This window comes from Mustelus asterias, chromosome 8 (assembly GCF_964213995.1).
Source record: "Mustelus asterias chromosome 8, sMusAst1.hap1.1, whole genome shotgun sequence".
NCBI lineage: Eukaryota > Metazoa > Chordata > Chondrichthyes > Carcharhiniformes > Triakidae > Mustelus > Mustelus asterias.
Window position 1 is genome coordinate 121688164 of NC_135808.1, and position 15707 is coordinate 121703870.

General features: G+C 45.7%; 1 protein-coding gene across 1 annotated transcript; it reads right to left on the reverse strand.

The window, feature by feature from the left end:
* Positions 1 to 211: 211 nt before the first annotated feature.
* Positions 212 to 11697, reverse strand: c8h1orf146 (chromosome 8 C1orf146 homolog). Its single transcript, XM_078219046.1, has 4 exons — positions 11556 to 11697; positions 8312 to 8483; positions 3771 to 3849; positions 212 to 331 (listed from the first exon to the last, which is right to left on the reverse strand). Exons 1-4 carry the CDS (start codon positions 11695 to 11697, stop codon positions 212 to 214), a joined length of 513 nt encoding a protein of 170 aa, XP_078075172.1.
* Positions 11698 to 15707: the final 4010 nt, after the last annotated feature.

Below are 15707 nucleotides of genomic sequence, written 5' to 3' on the forward strand. Positions count from 1 at the left end.
TTGGAGAGTATTATGAACAACTGAAGGAAGCAATGTTAGAGATAAAAAAGCTACATCCAAATAAGTTTATTTCCAACTTTCTAACAAATTAGCATGTTAATAACAAGTACATTTTATGAATTGAACAAGCGTTCTTTCACTGGAAATAGTTCTAAATGGTTTTATAGGGCACATGGCATTGTGAACCAATAACACCTTATATTTGTTCACTTTATGCATCATTTAGCTGTCGCTTGTGGAACATCTCCCAGACAGGACTACGTTCTATGATCTGAGCTCGGATCATGGCAATGCGGTCTCGAATGCTGTCCACATGTGGTTTACATGTTACCTGTTACGTTATATAAGTGTTTGAATCATTATTTATGTAACATGACATTACAAATTGTTACAGTGCAGGAGGCCATTGGCCCATCTTGTCTGCACTGGCTCTCCAAATGAACATCATGACTTAGTGCCATTCCCCTAACTTTTCTCTGTACCCCTGCACATTGTTTGTATTCAAATAATCTTCTAATGCATTCTTGAATGCATCAATTGAACCTGCCTTCGCCTCACTTCCAGGCAGTACATTCCAGACCTAAACACTCGTGGGAAAATGTTTCCTCTCACATCACATTTTCTTCTGTTGCGAATCACTTCAAATTTGTGCTGTCTCGTTCGTGATCCTTTTACAAGCCTGAACAGTTTCTCCGTATCTACTCTGTCCAACCCCTTCATGGTTTTGAACATCTCTATTAAATCTCCTCTTCACAGACTTCTCTCCAAGGAGAACAGTCCCACCTTCCAACCTATCCTCATAACTGAAGTTTCTCATCCTTGGAACCATTCGTGTAAACCTGTTCTTGCACTCTCTCCAATGCAGTTACGTTCTTCCTGTGGTGTGGCGCCCAGAACTGTACATAATGTCCAATTGAGGTCTAACTAGTGTCTTACATAACCTCCTTGTTCTTGTACTCTATGCCCCGATTAATAAAGCCCAGAATACTATATGTTTTATTAACTGCTTTCTCCACCTGTCCTGCGACCTTTAATGAGATACACATAAACACCCAAGTCCCTTTGCTCCTGCACCCCACCTTAAGAATTTTACCCTTTACTTTATATTGTCTCTCCATGTTCTTCCTACCAAAATGCACCACCTCACACTACCCTGCATTGAAGTTCATCTGCTACTTAACTGCCAACTCCACCAACTTGTCTATGTCCTTTTGCAGTTTTACACTGTCCTCTTCACAGTTTGCAAGACTTCCAAGTTTTGCGTCACCCGCAAATTTTAAAATTGTCCCCTGCACACCAACATCTAGATCATCAATATAAATCAGGAAAAGCATGGGTCCCAATACCGACCCCTGGGGAACAACACAGTAAATCTTCTTCCAGCCCAAAAAATATCCACTGACCATTACTCTCTGCTTCTTATTATTAGCCAACTTTGTATCCACGTTGCTACTGTCCCTGATATTCCATGAGCTATAACTTTTCTCAACTCTGTTGTGTGGCACTGTATCAAATGCCTTCTGAACGTCCATCTACATTACATCAACAGCATTACCCTAATCGACCCTTTTTGTTATCTCTCCAAAGAACTCCAGCAAGTTAATTAAACACAATTTCCCCTTTTTAAATCCATTCTGGCTCTTCCTAATCAACCCATATTTTCCATGTGACTGCTAATGCTATCCTGAATAATTACTCCTAGAAGCTTGTCCACCACTGCTGTTAAACTGACTGGTCTGTAATTGCTGGGGCTATCGTTACAACATTTTAGAAGCATAGAAACATAGCAAAACTACAGCACAAACAGGCCCTTTGGCCCCACAAGTTGTGCCAAACATATCCCTACCTTCTAGGCCTACCTATAACCCTCCATCCTCTTAAGTCCCATGTACTCATCCAGGAGTCCCTTAAAAGTCCCTATTGAGTTTGCCTCCACCACCACTGATGGCAGCCAATCCCACTCGCCCACCACCCTCTGTGTGAAAAACTTCCCCCTAGCATTTCCCCTGTACCTACCCCCCAGCACCTTAAACCTGTGTCCTCTCATAGCAGCCATTTCCACCCTGGGAAAAAGCCTCTGAGAGTCCATCCGATTTTTGAACAAGGGCGTAACATGTTCAATTCTGCAGTCCTCTGGCACCTCCCCTGAGCCTACAGGACACTGAAAGCTTGTGGGCAGTGTCCCTGCTCACTTCCTTCAAAATCCTTGGATGCATTTCATCCGGTCCCTTGTCAACTTTAAGTACTGACAGTTTATTCAACATTTCCTCCTCATCAATTTTGAACCCTTCTAGAAACATACTTTCCTCATTTGTCTCCGTGGCCTGGGTGGCATCTACCCTTAGTAAAGATGGATGCAAAGTATTTGTTTAATACCTCAGCCATGCTGTCAGTCTCCATGTGTAAATTTCCTTTTTGATTCTTAATTGGCCCTACTCCTTAAACCATCCTTTTATTATTTATATACCCAAAGACGACTTTGGGATTCCCCTATGACTGTCACTAATGTAGATGTTCTCAGCAGTAAATAGGTTGATATTTATAGAAACGTTGCTGGAAAAGACACTTTGTCAAAGGTTTTCATCTTGCACTCATCAGGACAATTGCAAGAATATTAATGTCAGGGGAAACAACAACTTTACACTGTATGAGAAGAGAGTGCTGATTGGTTGACTAGTGGCTTTTGATTGGTTGACACGTTGCAATGGAGAATGCATGAGTTACTGGTGAGTGACAGTTAACTTCCAAGCATTGTTTGAAAATTTAACCCAGGCAGCTTGACTCTGGTCAAGGGATTGCTCTGAGGAATGAACTAGTGAATGGCTAACACTTATTTTGTGTTCATGCAGTGTGTCAATGTGCCCTCAAAGCACAAGGCCCTGTGTAATAATATATGGAAATATATGGAGCTTCCAGTACAGGCAAATGTGCCATATTGTGATCACAACTATCTTAAATTGGTTGTCAGCATAATTTGTAGTACACTGAGGATTATTTAGCAAATGTTGTCCAATCACAGAATCACCTCTAATGTTGAACACTGGTGTTTGAGTTTTTCAAGCATGGGCAGATTGTGTACGGTTTATATCTTGACCATTGCGAACAGTGGCTGGGATATGCTGTTTGATATGATCAGTCATTCTTTGGGACATACGGTCTGCTCACTTAGCGTCACATCGGCACAGAAATTCATATACCACATTACTCATTTGTGTGACAGGCAGAATGTCTTCTTGGCTTGCTGGCCAGCATATTACTCATGTTGCTACTGTATAGGAGCAGTGTGAATCAGCTGGCTTCGCCTGTTGCTCAGGTCAGTCACCATTAACTGGTGCATTCTCCATGGTAACGTCTCTACCATTCAGCACTCTCAAGTTGTTTTTTTCCCCTGACAGTGGTATTCTTGTGATTATCCTGATCAGTGCAAGACGAAAAGCTTCGAGAAAATTTTTTTTCTTTTTTTTCAACAATGCTCAAGTTCTGTACTACCAAATGACTACAATTATAGAAATGAAAACTTCAACCTTACTGTTAGTAAATCATTGTGCTAATAATTACATTCATGCTGAGTAGAGGCAGTGTACTGTAACTCAGAATCATAGAATCCCTATAGTGCAGAAGGAGGCCATTTGACCCATCAAGCCAAAGCATCTTAGCCAGACCTACGCCTGGATCCTATGTAACTGTCTGACATTAGTTCATGTGTAAGATTATCAACTTGCTATAATCAAATGATTTATGAAATCTTAAATATTAAGAGGTATGCTTACCTTGGCTATAGTGAGCATACTATTGACCATATCACCAGCATTGTGTGTGGGTATAATTCTCAGATTGCTACCTAAAAACCTGCAAAATGAAACACACTTCTGAAATAATGGCCAACCAAGTGAAACAAAAAAAATACTAAATTAGATAGCTTGCAGCAAAAGGTTTTTTTTTAAAGCTATTAATTTCTCAGTAACAAGTTGTTCTTTGAACTAATTGTTTTCTTGAGTAGTACAGGGGCGGCATGGTGGCACAGTGATTAGCACTGCTGCCTCACAGCGCCAGGGACCCAAGTTCGATTTCCGGCTTGGGTCACTGTCTGTGCGGAGTCTACACATTCTCCCTTGCAGATGTATAGAACGTTGGTTCGGCCGCATTTGGAATACTGCGTCCAGTTCTGGTCGCCATACTACCAGAAGGACATGGAGGCTTTGGAGAGAGTACAGAGGAGGTTTACCAGGATGTTGCCTGGTATGGAGGGGCTTGGTTATGAGGAGAGATTGGGGAAACTGGGGTTGTTCTCCTTGGAAAGACGGAGGATGAGGGGAGACTTAATAGAGGTGTATAAAATTATGAAAGGCATAGATAGGGTGAACGGTGGGAAGCTTTTCCCCGGGTCGGTGGTGACGTTCACGAGGGGTCATAGGTTCAAGGTGAAGGGGGGGAAGTTTAACACAGATATCAGAAGGACATATTTCACACAGAGGGTCGTGGGGGCCTGGAATGTGTTGCCGGGCAAGGTGGTGGAGGCGGACACACTGGGAACATTTAAGACTTATCTAGACAGCTATATGAACGGAGTGGGAATGGAGGGATACAAAAGAGTGGTCTAGTTTGGACCAGGGAGCAGCGCGGGCTAATTGTTCCTGGTTTCTCGTTTCAAGGCTTCATTCTATGATCATCTTGCTGGTGCCAGTACAGAGTGAGACTGCGGATAGTTGGGAACCTGTCTCGGGGGCAGGGAATTCATATGGTGTTCGTGGAAGTGGAAATGACTAGGGTTGGGAAGCATTTTCCGATCGGGGCCATTGTGATCTCCTGGACTAGTTTCGATCGCCTCAGGGGGTCGGAGAGGAATTTCCCAGATTTTTTTTCCCCATATTGGCCCTGGGGTTTTTCACTCTGGGTTTTCGCCTCTCCCTGGAGATCACATGGTCTGGAATGGGAGGGTGGGGGTAAGTTAATAGGTTGTAATGAACAAAGCATCGTAGCTGTGAGGGACAGCTCGGTGGATAGGATATTGGTATGTAGATAGGCTGGAAAATTGGGCGGGGATCCTGGATTCAGGATTCAATCCTGGACCGGGGAGCGGCGCGGGCTTGGAGGGCCGAAGGGCCTGTTCCTGTGCTGTATTGTTCTTTGTTCTTTGTTCCCTGTGTCTGTGTGGGTTTCCTCCGGGTGCTCCGGTTTCCTCCCACAGTCCAAAAGACGTGCTAGTTAGGTGCATTGGCTATGCCAAATTCTACCTCAGTGTACCCGAACAGGGGCTGGAGTGTGGCGACTAGGGGATTTTCACAGTAGCTTTATTGCAGTGTGAATATAAGCCTACTTGTAACAATAATAAATAAACTATAAAACTACAATATAGTAGCAGTGTTAGCATGGGACAGTTGCTAACACTCAGTCCATATTCAGTTCAGCGTGGTTAAAAGTTAAAGTTTATTTATTAGTCACAAGTAAGGCTTACATTAACAACACTGCAATGAAGTTACTGTGAAATTCCCCTAGTCGCCACATTCCGGCACCTGTTCGGGTCAATGCACCCTAACCAGCACGTCTTTCAGTCTGTGGAACGAAACCAGAGCACCCGGAGGAAACCCACGCAGACATGGGGAAAACGTGCAAACTCCACACAGACAGTGACCCAAGCCAGGAATCGAACCCAGGTCCCTGGTGCAGTGAGGCAGCAGTGCTGACCACTGTGCCGCCCTAATGGTAATGGTAATGGTGAATTAGTGCATTATTGGAAGTGTATCTTTTGATTTAGATGTTAAATGGTGGCCCTGCCTACCTGCCTGTTCAAGTGAATCTAAAAGATCTCATGATATTATTCGGAGAGCAGGAAGTCACACTGACAACCTTCTTTCTGCGCCCTGTACCACCGAACACAAATCATCTGGTCAGTTTTTCATTTACTTTGCAAGAACTCCTTGTGCGTGAATTGATTATCTTGTTTGCTTGCATTAATGACAACTGCATTCCAAAAGTAATCTCCAGAACACCACCACATTTTCCTTTCTGCACTCCTCCCAGTTGATCAAAACTCAGTGATAGACAAACATCTGACAACTGTGGCATTCCAGGTAAACACAGTAAGAAGTCTCACAACACCAGGTTAAAGTCCAACAGGTTTATTTGGTAGCAAAATCCACTAGCTTTCGGAGCGCTGCCCCTTCGTCAGGTGAGTGGGAGTTCTATCCACAAACAGGGCACAAAGACACAAACTCAATTTACAAAATAATGGTTGGAATGCGAGTCTTTACAGGTAATCAAGTCTTAAAGGTACAGACAATGTGAGCGGAGAGAGGGTTAAGCACAGGTTAAAGAGATGTGTATTGTCTCCAGACAGGACAGTTAGTGAGATTTTGCAAGCCCAGGCAAGTCGTGGGGGTTACAGATAGTGTGACATGAACCCAAGATCCCGGTTGAGGCCGTACTCATGTGTGCGGAACTTGGCTATCAGTCTCTGCTCAGCGACTCTGCGCTGTTGTGTGTCGTGAAGGCCGCCTTGGAGAACGCTTACCCGACGATCAAAGGCCGAATGCCCGTGACCGCTGAAGTGTTCCCCAACAGGAAGAGAACACTCTTGCCTGGTGATTGTCGAGCGGTGTTCATTCATCCGTTGTCGTAGCGTCTGCATGGTCTCCCCAATGTACCATGCCTCGGGACATCCTTTCCTGCAGCGTATCAGGTAGACAATGTTGGCCGAGTTGCAAGAGTATGTACCGTGTACCTGGTGGATGGTGTTCTCACGTGAGATGATGGCATCCGTGTCGATGATCCGGCACGTCTTGCAGAGGTTGCTGTGGCAGGGTTGTGTGGTGTCGTGGTCACTGTTCTCCTGAAGGCTGGGTAGTTTGCTGCGGACAATGGTCTGTTTGAGGTTGTGCGGTTGTTTGAAGGCAAGAAGTGGGGGTGTGGGGATGGCCTTGGCGAGATGTTCGTCTTCATCGATGACATGTTGGAGGCGCCGGAGAAAATGTCGTAGCTTCTCCGCTCTGGGGAAGTACTTTGTGTCTTTATATGCCCTGTTTGTGAATAGAACTCGCACTCACCTGACGAAGGGGCAGCGCTCCGAAAGCTAGTGGACTTTAACCCAGTGTTGTGAGACTTCTTACTGTGTTTATCTCAGTCCAATGCCGGCATCTCCACATCATTCGAGGTACATGCCAGATGTAGAGTCATACAGTCATAGAGGTTTACAGCACGGAAACAGGCCCTTTGGCTCAACTTGTCCATGCCGCCCCTTTTTTTAAACCACTAAGCTAATCCCAATTGCCCACATTTGGCTCATATCCCTCTATACCCATCTTACCCATGTAACTGTCTAAACGTTTTTTAAAAGACAAAATTGTACCTGCCTCTACTACTATCTCTGGCAGCTTGTTCCAGACACTCACCACCCTCTGTGTGAAAAAATTGCCCCTCTGGATCCTTTTGTATCTCTCCCCTCTCACCTTAAACCTATGCCCTCTAGTTTTAGACTCCCCTACCTTTGGGAAAAGATATTGACTATCTAGCTGATCTATGCCCCTCATTATTTTATCGACCTCTATAAGATCACCCGTAAGCCTCCTATGCTCGAGGGAAAAAAGTCCCAGTCTATCCAGCCTCTCCTTATAACTCAAACCATCAAGTCCTGGTAGCATCCTAGTAAATCTTTTCTGCATTCTTTCCAGTTTAATAATATCCTTTCTATAATAGGGTGACCAGAACTCTACACAGTATTCCAAGTGTGGCTTCACTGCTGTTTACAAGATATCCCAGCTCTTGCATTCAATGTTCTGACCAATGAAACCAAGCATGCCGAATGCCTTCTTCACCACTCTTGCCAGTGGTATTTTGTCAAATGCCAGATGAGCTGATTTCACTGTACAGTGCCTATCTTTCAGTTACACAGAAAAAAAATGCCAAATTTCTGTTGAATAATTAAAAGGCGGCCAATGTGCTGCATGAAAAACCGGAAGAGTAAAAAGGAAGAAAAATATACGAAAAAAGTAACATCTTCACTAAGCATCTGGCAACGATGTAACATCCTGTAGATCAACAACTTTCACTTTCAGTTGAACAAACCTTGTTTAATTTTTGTTCTGTTAAGATTTTCGGAAAATCAAATAGCTTCAGAATAATCTACTGCTTTCTACAAAGATTTTTTGATTTAAATTAATAGTGGCAACACGAATCCCCAATAACAGCAGTAATTGTGCAGAAACGTTTTGCTGAAACATTTGGCTCTTCAGAGAAATTTGCTAGATTCTGAATAGCTATTTTTCTTAGTTCATTTGTAAGTAATCCAGTTTAAACTGCGGCCATTCAATTTCACCTTTGTTGAATTTTAAGTAGTATTTCCCATTCTTTAGGACCATAAAGGGCTGCAGCCAAAAGCAGGAAACTGTTGCGATGAATCCGGACAAACTGCTCAATCCGTTCTAGCAGTTGTGTTTCTGCAGAATTGTCACAGAAATCTTGGACCTCCACTATAATAAAGGCAATACCTGAGGAAATTATAAATATAGTGAGTTAATAATCAACCTTTTTCTAAAAATAGGAAAAAATGGTTTCATGGACAATGTTTTATTAAGTTATGGTGAAGAATAATTGAATAAAGCTTGCGGACTATTTTTCTGAATTAAGCAGAAGTAGCATCAGCTGAGTAATATAAACATATATTCTAAATATCCATTTTGTTGTACAACCCTGAGAATCCTGAGACAGCTTGGTATGGCTCCTGCTCTGCCCAAGACCGCAAGAAACCACAAAAGGTCGTGAATGTAGTCCAATCCATCACGCAAACCAGCCTCCCATCCATTGACTCTGTTGACACTTCCCGCTACCTAGGCAAAGCAGCCAGCATAATTAAGGACCCCACGCACTCCGGACATTCTCTCTTCCATCTTTTCCGTCGGGAAAAAGATACAAATGTGAGGTAATGCATTTTGGAAGGTGTAATACAGATAGGAAATATACAGTAAATGGCAGAACCCTTAAGAGTATTGATGGGCAAAGGGATCTGGGTGTACAGGTACACAGGTCACCGAAAGTGGCAATGAAGGCGGAGAAGGTAGTCAAGAAGGCATACGGCATGGTTGCCTTCATCGGCCGGGTATTGAGTTTAAAAATTGGCAAGTTATGTTGCAGCTTTATAGAACCTTAGTTAGGCCGCACTTGGAATATAGTGTTCAATTCTGGTCGCCACACTACCAGAAGGATGTGGAGGCTTTGGAGAGGGTACAGAAAAGATTTACCAGGATGTTGCCTGTTATGGAGGGCATTAGCTATGAGGAGAAGTTGGAGAAACTTGGTTTGTTCTCACTGGAGCGATGGAGATTGAGGGGAGACCTGAAAGAAGTCTACAAGATTATGAGGGGCATGGACAGAATGGATAGAAGCTTTTTCCCAGGTTGGAAGAGTCAATTACTAGGGGGCATAGGTTTACGGTGCGAGGGGCAAGGTTTAAAAGAGATGTACGAGGCAGATCTTTTACACAGAGAGTGGTGGGTGCCTGGGAACCCGTTGCCGGGGAAGGTAGTGGAAGCGGATACGGTAGTGACTTTTAAGGGGCGTCTTGACAAGTACATGAATGAGATGGGAATAGGGAGATATGGTCCCCGGAAGGGTAGGGGGTTTTAGTTAAGTCGGGCAGCATGGTTGGTGCAGGCGTGGAGGACTGAAGGACTTGTTCCTGGGCTGTAATTGTCTTTATTCTTTCTTTGTTCTTTGTTCAAATGTCTGAGGTCACGTGCCAACTGACTCAAGAACAGCTTTTTCCCTGCAGCCATCAGACTTTTGAATGAACCTACCTTGCATTAAGTTGATCTTTCTCTACACCCAGCTATGACATTCTGCACTCTCTCCTTTCCTTTTCTATGAACAGTATGCTTTGTCTGTACTTTTCACTGTATACTAATACATGTGACAATAATAAATCAAATCAAGTGTTGGGAGATCATAGAAATCATAGAAACCCTACAGTGCAGAAGGAGGCCATTCGGCCCATCGAGTCTGCACCGACCACAATCCCACCCAGGCCCTACCCCCACATATTTTACCCACTAATCCCTCTAACCTATGCATCTCAGGACTCTAAGGGGCAATTTTTAACCTGGCCAATCAACCTAACCCGCATATCTTTGGACTGTGGGAGGAAACTGGAGCACCCGGAGGAAACCCACGCAGACACGAGGAGAATGTGCAAACTCCACACAGACAGTGACCCGAGCCGGGAATCGAACCCGGGACCCTGGAGCTGTGAAGCAGCAGTGCTAACCACTGTGCTACCGTGCCGGTATCATAAGACATAGGAGCAAGAGTAGGCCATTTGGCCCTCTTGAGCCTGCTCCAACATTAATGGCTGTCCTGATTGTGGTCTTAACACCATTTTCTTGCCTGCTCCCCTACTTGTCTAATGCAGCCTTGAATTATCTGATGGCTTTCTCATTTTTGACTTAATCAACAATAAACATGATCTTCCCCAACAATGGTACTTAAATAGCACTGATCACATCTAAGAATGTCAAAGTGCCCTTTGCAAGTTATACAGGAGGAAAGTAATGATTAACAATGCCCTTTTCAGATGTTTCTCAAAAATACACAGCATCAATTGTAACTTTGTGTTCAGAATGCTTTCTTATTCAACAGGTATAATGAGGCTGTGGAATTCACTTCCAGGATTGGTGGTTGCGGCTGAAACTTACAAGAAGCAGGAGCCAGTACAGGTCAGGGTTGGGGGTGATGCATGAACACGACTGTGTAGGTAGGATATGGGAAGCAGTTTAGGATAAACTGAACAGTCTGAAAGGTGGAAGATGAAAGATCGGCCAAGACAATATTGGGAGTAACAGATCAGGAGATGAAAACAGGAATGAAGGATTTAGTGGAAAATGTGCTGGTACAGAATGTGTAAGTATGTAGTTTATACATTGGAGCGGTTATGGGGTCAGAAAGTAGTTGAGGCCAAAACATTGTCTGATTTCAAAGAGAAATTAGATATAGCTCTTGGGCTAAAGGACTCAAGGGATATAGGGGGAAGGGGGATCAGGATATTGAATTTGAATTTGAATAGCTGAGCAGGCTCGAAGGGCTAAATGGCCTACTCTTGATTCTAGTTTCTATGTTTCTACATTTAGAAGAACTAATGCATTGAAGGCAGTAATGACCAGATAGTAAGTTCTCATTGAACATTAGATGGGGCGTGGGGGAGAGAGATGCAATTCTTATTTATTACTTCTGCGATCTGTTACTCTATCTAACAACTGGATCAGCACGGTGGCACAATGGTTAGCACTGCTGCCTCACAGTGCCAGGGACCCGGGTTCAATTCTCGGCTTGGGTCATTGTGTGGAATTTGCGCATTCTCCCTGTGTGTGTGGGTTTCCTCCGGGTGCTCCAGTTTCCTCCCACAGTCCAAAGGTGTGTGGGTTAGGTTGATTGACCATGCTAAGCTGCCCCTTAGTATCAAGGGGACTAGCTAGGGTAAATGGGGATCGGGCCTGGGTGGGATTGTGGTCAATGCAGACTCGATGGGCTGAATGGCCTCCTTCTGCACTGTAAGATTCTATGATTCTAACCCTGTGTCAAGCAGCATGGGGTCGATTCTCCCAGCCCGCTGTGCTGCACAAAGTAGCGCAGTGGGCTAGGAGACATCAGCGGCGGCTGTTTCGCAGGATTCCTGTTGGGCGTCACAGCCTCCACGTATCTCCCAAGGTACATTTTCTGATGTAATTGGCGCGGAGCTGATTCTCATATGGAAATGTCATTCAAATTGACATTTTCATATGATTAGTGGGCCCGGGATAGAATTCTCCAGGCCCGCTAGCATCTCCCCCCGCTCCCCCACTGGGAGCAGTTCCCTCCAGCGGTGTTTACGACTGCTCCCCACTAACGGGGAACAGGCTTCCAACCCCACTGGAGGGAACAGAGATCATTGAGACCCGCTGGGAGGTTGGGGATAAAGGTGGGGGGGGGGGTGGAAAAGCCTTTAGCAGTGCCATCCTGGCGCCTTAGCATTGTCCAAGGGGCAAATTGACACTGCCCATCAGGCACCTCAGCACTGCCAAGGGGGGGTGGCAGCGAGGCAGAGATCCTGCTGCCACTTTGCCAGATAGGGAAGGGAGGGGGTGAAGGTGATTGGGGCTGGCCCAGGGAGGTCTGAGAGGCCAGCGATTGGTGGTGGTGGGGAGGGAGGCAACAGAGGGACAGTGATGGGGGAGTTGTGTGGCTCTCCAGTGATCGGGCTAGCAATGGGGGGCCTCTGCGCATGTGCCAATCTCCACGCTGACAGATCGGCGCATGCGCAGTAGCCCATTAAATACTATGCTGCCGGCACCTCAAAGAACAAAGAACAAAGAACAATACAGCACAGGAACAGGCCCTTCGGCCCTCCAAGCCCGCGCCGCTCCCCGGTCCAGGATTGAATCCTGAATCCAGGATCCCCGCCCAATTTTCCAGCCTATCTACATACCAATATCCTATCCACCGAGCTGTCCCTCACAGCTACGATGCTTTGTTCATTACAACCTATTAACTCAACCCCACCCCCCCATTCCAGACCATGTGATCTCCAGGGAGAGGCGAAAACCCAGAGTGAAAAACCCCAGGGCCAATATGGGGAAAGAAAATCTGGGAAATTCCTCTCCGACCCCCTGAGGCGATCGAAACGAGTCCAGGAGATCACAATGGCCCTGATCGGGAAATGCTTCCCAACCCTATTCATTTCCACTTCCATGAACACCATATGAATTCCCTGCCCCTGAGACAGGTTCCCAACTATCCGCAGTCTCGCTCTGTACTGGCACCAGCAAGATGATCATAGAATGAAGCCTTGAAACGAGAAACAAGGAACAATTAGCCCGCGCCGCTCCCTGGTCCAGACTAGACCACTCTTTTGTATCCCTCCATTCCCACTCCATTCATATAGCTGTCTAGATAAGTCTTAAACGTTCCCAGTGTGTCCGCCTCCACCACCTTGCCCGGCAACACATTCCAGGCCCCCACGACCCTCTGTGTGAAATATGTCCTTCTGATATCTGTGTTAAACCTCCCCCCCTTCACCTTGAACCTATGACCCCTCGTGAACGTCACCACCGACCCGGGGAAAAGCTTCCCACCGTTCACCCTATCTATGCCTTTCATAATTTTATACACCTCTATTAAGTCTCCCCTCATCCTCCGTCTTTCCAAGGAGAACAACCCCAGTTTCCCCAATCTCTCCTCATAACCAAACCCCTCCATACCAGGCAACATCCTGGTAAACCTCCTCTGTACTCTCTCCAAAGCCTCCACGTCCTTCTGGTAGTGTGGCGACCAGAACTGGACGCAGTATTCCAAATGCGGCCGAACCAACGTTCTATACATCTGCAACATCAGACCCCAACTCTTATACTCTATGCCCCGTCCTATAAAGGCAAGCATGCCATATGCCTTCTTCACCACCTTCTCCACCTGTGACGTCACCTTCAAAGATCTGTGGACTTGCACACCCAGGTCCCTCTGCGTCTCTACACCCTTTATGGTTCTTCCATTTATCGTGTAGCTCCTCCCTACATTATTCTCACCAAAATGCATCACTTCGCATTTATCAGGATTGAACTCCATCTGCCATTTCCTTGCCCAAATTTCCAGCCTATCTATATCCTTCTGTAGCCTCTGACAATGTTCCTCACTATCTGCAAGTCCTGCCAGTTTTGTGTCGTCCGCAAACTTACTGATCACCCCAGTTACTCCTTCTTCCAGATCATTTATATAAATCACAAACAGCAGAGGTCCCAATACAGAGCCCTGCGGTACACCACTAGTCACAGGCCTCCAGCCGGAAAAAGACCCTTCCACTACCACCCTCTGTCTTCTATGACCAAGCCAGTTCTCCACCCATCTAGCCACCTCCCCCTTTATCCCATGGGATCCAACCTTTTTCACTAGCCTACCATGAGGGATTTTGTCAAACGCTTTACTAAAGTCCATATAGACAACATCCACGGCCCTTCCTTCGTCAACCATTTTGGTCACCTCTTCAAAAAACACCACCAGGTTAGTGAGGCATGACCTCCCTCTCACAAAACCATGCTGACTATCGTTAATGAGTTTATTCCTTTCTAAATGCGCATACATCCTATCTCTAAGAACCTTCTCCAACAACTTCTCCACCACGGACGTCAAGCTCATCGACCTATAATTACCCGGGTTATCCTTCCTACCCTTCTTAAATAACGGGACCACATTGGCTATCCTCCAATCCTCTGGGACCTCACCTGTGTCCAGTGACGAGACAAAGATTTGCGTCAGAGGCCCAACGATTTCACCTCTCGTCTCCCTGAGCAGCCTTGGATAGATTCCATCAGGCCCTGGGGATTTGTCAGTCTTTATATTCTCTAACAAACCTAACACTTCCTCCTTTGTAATGGAGATTTTCTCCAACGGTTCAACACTCCCCTCCGAGACACTCCCAGTCAACACATCCCTCTCCTTTGTGAATACCGACGCAAAGTATTCATTTAGGATCTCCCCTACTTCTTTGGGCTCCAAGCATAAGTCCCCACTTTTGTCCCTGAGAGGTCCAATTTTTTCCCTAACAACCCTTTTGTTCCTAACGTATGAATAAAATGCCTTGGGATTCTCCTTAATCCTGTCTGCCAAGAACATTTCGTGACCCCTTTTTGCTCTTCTAATTCCCCGTTTGAGTATTTTCCTACTTTCATTGTACTCCTCCAGAGCTCCCTCCGTTTTTAGCTGCTTGGACCTAACATACGCCTCTCTTTTCCTTTTGACCAGTCCCTCAATTTCCCTGGTTATCCACGGTTCTCTAATCCTACCCTTCCTATCCTTCTTTTTTACAGGCACATGCTTGTCCTGTAGCCCTAACAACCGTTCCTTAAAAGACTGCCACATACCAGATGTGGATTTACCCTCAAACAACCTCTCCCAATCAAGAGCTGCCAATTTCTGCCTGATCCCAATAAAGTTAGCCTTCCCCCAATCCAACACCTTACCCTTGGGACACCACTCATCCTTTTCCATCACTATCCTAAAGCTAACAGAATTGTGGTCACTATTTGCCACATGTTCCCCAACCAAAACTTTGAAGACCTGACCGGGCTCATTCCCCAGTACCAGGTCCAGTATAGCCCCCTCTCTAGTTGGGCTGTCCACATATTGTTCCAACGAACCCTCCTGTACACATTTTACAAATTCCTCCCCATCCAGAGTCCCTGCCCTCAGCGATTTCCAGTCTATACCAGGGAAATTGAAGTCTCCCACTACAACAACCCTATATTTCCTGCACCTATCCAGTATCTCCTGACATATCCATTCTTCCACTTCCCTTGGGCTGTTGGGGGGCCTGTAGTACACCCCCAACATAGTGACTGCGCCTTTCCTGTTTCTAAGCTCCACCCAGAGTGACTCGCTACACGACTCCTCCGAATTGTCCTCCCTCTGCACCGCTGTAATATGCTCTCCAACCAATACCGCTACTCCCCCACCTCTTTTGGCCCCTCCTCTGTCTCGCCTAAAACACTTGTACCCTGGAATATTCAGCTGCCAGTCCTGCCCCTCTTTCAACCAAGTCTCTGTCACCGCAACCACATCCAAATTCCTCGTGCGCATTAAGGCCCCAAGTTCGTCTGTTTTACCTGCTACGCTCCTTGCATTGAAGTATAAGCACTCCAGACCCCCAGGCTCAGTGAGGTCGTCCTCCCCCAGAGTGCTCTTCTTCTTTGCCAGCC

Coding starts and splice junctions, on each gene's coding strand:
- c8h1orf146 (XM_078219046.1), bottom strand. CDS start 11,697: ATGTACCTTGGGAGATACGTGGAGGCTGTGACGCCCAACAGGAATCCT. Junction 8,484..11,555: donor CCCATGCTGCTTGACACAGG/GTTAGAATCATA, acceptor TAATTTCCTCAG/GTATTGCCTTTATTATAGTG. Junction 332..3,770: donor GTATGCTCACTATAGCCAAG/GTAAGCATACCT, acceptor ATAACGTAACAG/GTAACATGTAAACCACATGT.